At 35.9% G+C, this 7257-nt stretch overlaps 1 protein-coding gene across 1 annotated transcript; it reads right to left on the reverse strand.

Annotated features, from left to right (window-relative positions):
• Positions 1–44: 44 nt before the first annotated feature.
• Positions 45–7086, reverse strand: LOC132731623 (tetraspanin-14-like; the record flags this gene model as incomplete). The annotated part of the gene is made up of 4 exons (XM_060717834.1): positions 6857–7086; positions 2742–2819; positions 1416–1538; positions 45–80 (listed from the first exon to the last, which is right to left on the reverse strand). Coding segments are annotated over exons 1-4 (318 nt in total), but the record flags the coding sequence as incomplete, so codon positions are not given.
• Positions 7087–7257: the final 171 nt, after the last annotated feature.

Consider the following 7257-nt stretch of genomic DNA (forward strand, 5'->3'; position numbering starts at 1 on the left):
TGCATTTTATCTTTGAACACAAATGCTAGCACAGCTATTGTCACCTCCAGTAACACTATTAGTATGATAATACTGTAAAACTGAAATATACAATATTACACCACTGTTTTATATTATATAAGAGACATTTTCTACGAGACAAGAAAATGCATATTTTATATTAAGAAAGGATATTATATTCAAAACTGCGTTTTCTCAAGCTGGCATGACTTACAGACTAAGTGAATACATGTAGTTCTTTTTTTTCTGTTTAGTAAAAGCATTAGGACAAATCAACAAGTGATTTTTTTGGAATTTTCAAAACAAACGGTGGGGAAAGTATACCACCATAAACCAAAAAAGGGGGAAAATCTAAAATTTCAAACAAATGAGAATGGAATTTACCCACACATTTGATAAATTTTTGATTTCAATTCAATTTAAAATGCTTTGTACATAGAAGAGGCTATCTATAGGGACAGCTTTCTGTCTTTCAGTCACCTAAATTTACCAACTTTCATTCTGGTGAAGAATGTGCACAGGGCATTTCAGGGGATAATGCATCATCAATATTCATATAGGGGATACTTTACCTATTTTGGGCTAGGGTAAACAAGCTTTATTTTGGCTGTAAATATAAGGGAACAAATCACTGTCAACAATTATAATATTAAAACTAAGCCTGCTAGCAACAACAGAATGACTCGTGTTACCAGTGAAGACCAAGATCAGTTCTCACACCAGTGTTGTCCTCATCATGGTCTATACTGTCTGCTAGTCAGTTAGTCAAAACAATGGTTAATTCAATTTGAAAGATGTACCTGTCAATTTAATCATTTCATTATTGTCTCAGTTTACTGTACATTTAGGTTCTCATTGTTTGACCACTGTACAGTGATCTCCTTTTGGCTCAAAATTCTCATCTTTAGCTAATACTCCGTGGAAATTGCAATGAGGTAAATTATCACCACTTTGTGCTTCAAAATCAAACCTTTAAGGGCATGACTGGTGACATGTCTGGAGTCCATACTCTACAGGGATAGCTGCTTTTTGTGCCTTACCGGCGTACGGACCCTTGTTAAACATAGACTACATACACACATACATATGTCAATTTAAGATAATTAACATAGTAAGAGTTAAGGTAAAGTATGTAATATATGAGCCATGACAAAACCAAAATAATGGGTTTGCGACCAGCATGGATCCAGACCAGCCTGCACATCCGCGCAGTCTGATCAGGATCCATGCTGTTCGCTTACAAACCCTATTACAAGTAGAGAAACTGATAGCTAACAGCATGAATCCTGATCAGACTGCGCGGAGGCACAGGCTGGTCTGGATCCATGCTGGTCGCAAACCCACTATGTTGGTTTTGTCGTGGCGCGGCTCATATGCATTATGATATATAAAGATAAAAATAATTTGGTACATACAATCCTGAGCAGGAGAAGATTTTCTCTCAAAGCACCAACACATCCTGCATAACCCACAACAAATATCACTGCACCAACTATGATGAGCAAGATAGACAAGTCCAACAAAACATCGTAAATTGTCTGTAAATGTAAACAAAAATGTGACATAGTTTAACAATACATGTACATCAAAATAATTTACAAACAGTAATAACAAAACAGCAACTATCAGAAACAATTGAAAGAGCAAATATACATACATATACATGTATATGAAATGTCAAACTTAACTGCAGAGTTAAAATGTTATCTTGTTTTCTATGTCAACTTTCACTTCAATACTTGTAAACTAAACATCATCAGTTCTAACCAAATAACTAGTATAAGAGATCTAAATATCTGTAAAAAAATGTTAGCATATCAAAGTTATTCGATCAAGACATCTAGTAGGGTTCTATTAAAATATTGACATTTGGAAAATTTCCCAGTTCTGTTATGATTTCTGTACATACTTACACCTGTACACTGCTTGAACAGAAAATGGTTTGCTTTGCTACCAGTATAGGCCTATCTTCACATTCATGCTGCACTCTGACCAGGCTCTACTTTGGGACAAGCCTATTTTGCTAGATCAGTTGTCCCGGTCAAATCTTTTCCTAACAAAATCTGTAGAGCCCTGGTATATCATCGGTCCCGGTCAGTTCTTTTCCTAACAAAAATTGTAGAGCCCTGGTATATCATCGGTCCCGGTCAGTTCTTTTCCTAACAAAAATTGTAGAGCCCTGGTATATCATCGGTCCGGTCAGTTCTTTTCCTAACAAAAATTGTAGAGCCCTGGTATATCATCGGTCCCGGTCAGTTCTTTTCCTAACAAAAATTGTAGAGCCTGGTATATCATCGGTCCCGGTCAGTTCTTTTCCTAACAAAAAATTGTAGAGCCCTGGTATATCATCGGTCCCGGTCAGTTCTTTTCCTAACAAAAATTGTAGAGCCCTGGTATATCACCTTTTGTATTTGATATCAAAATCTCTAAAACTTTGAATGGACTGGTCCAAGTTAATTAAAAAGCTAGACAAATCCATAACACCAATTCAGCAATTTTAGGGTAAGCACATAGATATTTTTCACCTTATTTAATAGAAACTTACAAAAGGCCTCTTCTTAATGGAAATTTTCTTTAAAATCATGCAGTTTTCCCAAACTTTTGAAGTCACAAAAGCTTTTTACTTCCGAAATTAACAACTTTAGGATTTCTTTTCCCAAAATCAGGAGGCTAATGCTTCTTTCCAATTAAGTGAGAAAAATCACTGACTGTGACACATCACTAACTTGACATGCTCATACCTCAATTGACTGGTAGTAGTACTTGTTCTTCTCAATGTAAGCCCACACACCTATCCCAATCATTATACCTCCACATAGCTGAAATAATCAGTTAATATTTTCAATCTAGCTGTATCACAAATAACTGTATCAAATTTTATCATAATAATGCAGATATATAAACAACTATTTTATTTTTATAAATAACTGATGCAGAAAAAAATACATATATAGATATACTACATGCACAAGAAAAAACAGACTTTAGAAAAAAAGCAATGTAACATCAAAAGTATATCTACCAACTATTTAACAAATCATGGTATTAGATTATAAATAACCTAATTATAAAACCAATTTGATCATGGACAGCTTGGTTCTTTTCAAAGAAATGAAAGTGATAGAAAAAAGCTACTCCAAACAAATTGCTATCAAGTCAGCTATTCCAAATAAATTGCTACCAAGTCAGCTATTCCAAACAAATTGCTACCAAGTTAGTTATTCCAAACAAATTGCTATATAAAGACAGCTATTCCAAACAAATTACTATCAAATCAGCTATTCCAAACAAATTGCTATCAAGACAGCTATTCCAAACAAATTGCTACCAAGTCAGCTATTCCAAACAAATTGCTACCAAGTCAGCTTTTCCAAACAAATAGCTACCAAATCAGCTATTCCAAACAAATTGCTGTCAAGACAGCTTTTCCAAACAAACAAGATATGTTTGTAAAACATGTATGCCCCCTATCTGCAGCCAATTAGTCATGTGATAAGGTTATTATGCATGACTTCTGACCCAGTAATCAAACAATTAATAAGGGTTATCAAGTATCTACTGGTCATGACCTTAACCTTTGACCCCTTGACCCAAAACTCAATAGGGGTCATCTGCTGGTCACGACCAATCATCATACAAAGTTTGAAGTTCCTAGGCCTAAGCGTTTTTAGTTAATTGATCGGAAACCGTTTTTACCTACAAGGTCAATGTAACCTTGACCTTTGACCCCTTGACCCAAAATCAATAGGTCATCTGCTGGTCATGACCAATCACCATACCAAGTTTGAAGTTCCTAGGCCTAAGGGTTCTTTAGTTATTGATCGGAAACCGTTTTAACATACAAGGTCAATGTGACCTTGACCTTTGACCCCAAAATCAATAGGGGTCATCTGCTGGTCATTACCAATCACCATGCCAAGTTTGAAGTTCCTAGGCCGAAGCGTTCTTTAGTTATTGATCAGAAACCGTTTTTACTTACAATGTCAATGTGACCTTGACTTTTGGCCCCTTGATCCCAAAATCAATAGGGGTAATCTGCTGGTCATGACAAATCACCATACCAAGTTTGAAGTTCCTAGGCCTAAGCGTTCTTAAGTTTTTGATCTGAAACCGTTTTTACTTACAAGGTCAATGTGACCTTGACCTTTGACCCCTTGACCCAAAACTCAATAGGGGTCATCTGCTGGTCATGACTAATCATCATACAAAGTTTGAAGTTCCTAGGCCTAAGCGTTTTTAGTTAATTGATCGGAAACCATTTTTACCTACAAGGTCAATGTGACCTTGACCTTTGACCCCTTGACCCCAAAATCAATAGGTCATCTGCTGGTCATGACAAATCACTATACCAAGTTTGAAGTTCCTAAGCCTAAGGGTTCTTAAGTTATTGATTGTAAAGCATTTTTACCTACAAGGTCAATGTGACCTTGCCCATTGACCCCTTATCCCCAATATCAATAGGGGTCATCTGCTGGTCATGACCAATCACCATACCAAGTTTGAAGTCCCTTGGCCTAAGGGTTCTTTAGTTATTGATCGGAAACCGTTTTAACCTAAGAGGTCAATGTGACCTTGACCTTTGACCCCAAAATCAATAGGGGTCATCTGCTGATCATGACCAATCACCATATCAAGTTTGAAGTTCCTAGGCCTAAGGGTTCTTTTGTTATTGATCGGAAACCGTTTTTACCTACAAGGTCAATGTGACCTTGACCTTTGACCCCTTAACCCCAAAATCAATAGGGGTCATCTGCTGGTCATAACCAATCACCATACCAAGTTTGAAGTTCCTAGGCCTAAGGGTTCTTTTGTTATTGGTCAGAAACCGTTTTTACCCAAGAGGTCAATGTGACCTTGACCTTTGACCCCTTGACCCCAAAATCAATACGGGTCATCTACTGATCATGACCAATCACCATACCAAGTTTGAAGTTCCTAGGCCTTAAGGTTCTTTAGTTATTGATCGGAAACCGTTTTTGCTTACAAGGTCAATGTGACCTTGACCTTTGACCCCTTGACAAATTACTATCAAATCAGCTATTTTAAACAAATTGCTATCAAGACAGCTATTCCAAACAAATTGCTGCCAAGTCAGCTATTCCAAATAAATTGCTACCAAGTCAGCTTTTCCAAACAAATTGCTACCAAATCAGCTATTCCAAACAAATTGCTGTCAAGACAGCTTTTCCAAACAAATTACTATCAAATCAGCTATTTCAAACAAATTGCTACCAAGTCAGCTTTTCCAAACAAATTGCTACCAAGTCAGCTTTTCCAAACAAATTGCTACCAAGTCAGCTATTTCAAACAAATTGCTATCAAGTCAGCTATTCCAAACAAATTGCTACCAAGTCAGCTAATCCAAACAAATTGCTTCCAAATCAGCTATTCCAAACAAATTGCTACCAAGTCAGCTATTCTAAAAAAATTGCTACCAAGTCAGCTATTTCAAACAAATTGCTATAAAGACAACTATTCCAAACAAATTACTATCAAATCAGCCATTCCAAACAAATTGTTATCAAGTCAGCTATTCAAAACAAGTTGCTATCAAGTCAGCTTTTCCAAACAAATTGTTATCAAGTCAGTTATTCCAAACAAGTTGCTATCAAGTCAGCTTTTCCAAACAAATTGCTATCAAGACAGCCTTCAAGACAGCTACTCCAAACAAATTGCCTTCAAGTCAGCTACTCAAAACAAATTGCTACCAAAAGGGTTGACCCATGGCTTTTTCAAAATGGGGGTACATACTCAAACATAATACACAACATCATTATATTATGCTTACTTTCAAACTCTTGATTTTTGGGAATTACTGGCTGACTCTTTTCTTACCTCAAGAAATTTATTTTTTGACATTTTTGACATATATAATATTACACATTTGTCATTGTTTGGAGGGGATGGAAAAATATGAGTATTATTGTGATCAGCCTGTGGTACAATAATGTCGTTTTTTTCTGTTACCCAAAATCATAAACTGGTTCACCAGAGAAAGCAGCCATGCAGTTAAATTGAAGAAATATATTGTACTTAAAGTAGTGCAGACTGGATTACAGTTTCCTATTTTGCTAACACCACTAAAACAAAATTAGGGTGGCTGATTTGGTACACTTTGTGCGTTGTGTTGTCGATAGCGACAACACAACCTATATCGTTATCGCCTTTATGTCTTGTCACTAGTGAAACATGCCAAACAGTGCGTTGTCATCTTGTCGTCCTGTCTCTAGCGAAGCAAGCCAAAGGCGCGTTGGTGTGCGGCACAATGTAGCCCTGTCGCTTGGCTTATAAGTCAATCCTTCTATTTAAGGTGAGCGACAATGTGACATCGCAACAACATGCGCGACAACGCACCATTTGTTGTGCATCGTTAGCGACAAGACGAAAGTCCAAAAACAAGCCATTTGGCACTTTGTCTTGATGTCACTAGCGACAACATGACGCACAAAAGCGTTCCAAATCAGCCACCATACAAATTCCCAACTATTGAGCTTAATTAAGTCAGTATTTGTTGACAAGATTTAATTTCACACCTCTCTCTTTTAAATGAACTGATCCTAGAGACAAGTGATTAACATGCTTTAAGGACGTTTTCGGGAGTTTTCATATAGATATATAGGCAAAATTAAAACTGTTCAATATAATTTCTTTAAAATTGGCATGTTGTTAGAACATGATATCAGAAATATTTAAAACGGGAAAAAAATTCTGAGATATTTAGTATTACCTGTTAAAAAGATGCGAAACATCAGTAAAGTGTGATTGAACTAACTTTACTCAGTTAAGTTCAATACGAATTGATAATCAGAACAATATTAGTCATTTATTAATATTTTTAAAGATAATTATTACTCACCCAAAGAACAAAATTAAAGAAAAAAAGCGCATATTTCAAAGTAGGGCTCACAAATGTATCGCCTCGCGGGCAACAAGCCATTTTCCTGAATAAATATAGATCTAATATATATTATCAATTTACCACTTAATTCTCACGACAATGATCTTAAACATTAAAAAATAACATAAAAATGAAAAATTAATAAAAACACGGAAGTAAACTTTGCCGGAAATAACGTCATGGTAATGATTCGCCCCATTGATCATTCGGTATTATCACATTTCGGATCACGAATATTTCGTACTAGACAATACTGACCTATTTCGGGAGACTCCGTAACAGTTTTATCAGTAAATGAAACATTTCAGATTATTGAATCACAAATTTTTTGACATATAGATTATGTATTATTTTTACTT

This window comes from Ruditapes philippinarum, unplaced genomic scaffold (assembly GCF_026571515.1).
Source record: "Ruditapes philippinarum isolate M1 unplaced genomic scaffold, ASM2657151v2 ctg198_1_1_1_1, whole genome shotgun sequence".
In the NCBI taxonomy this organism is placed as follows: domain Eukaryota; kingdom Metazoa; phylum Mollusca; class Bivalvia; order Venerida; family Veneridae; genus Ruditapes; species Ruditapes philippinarum.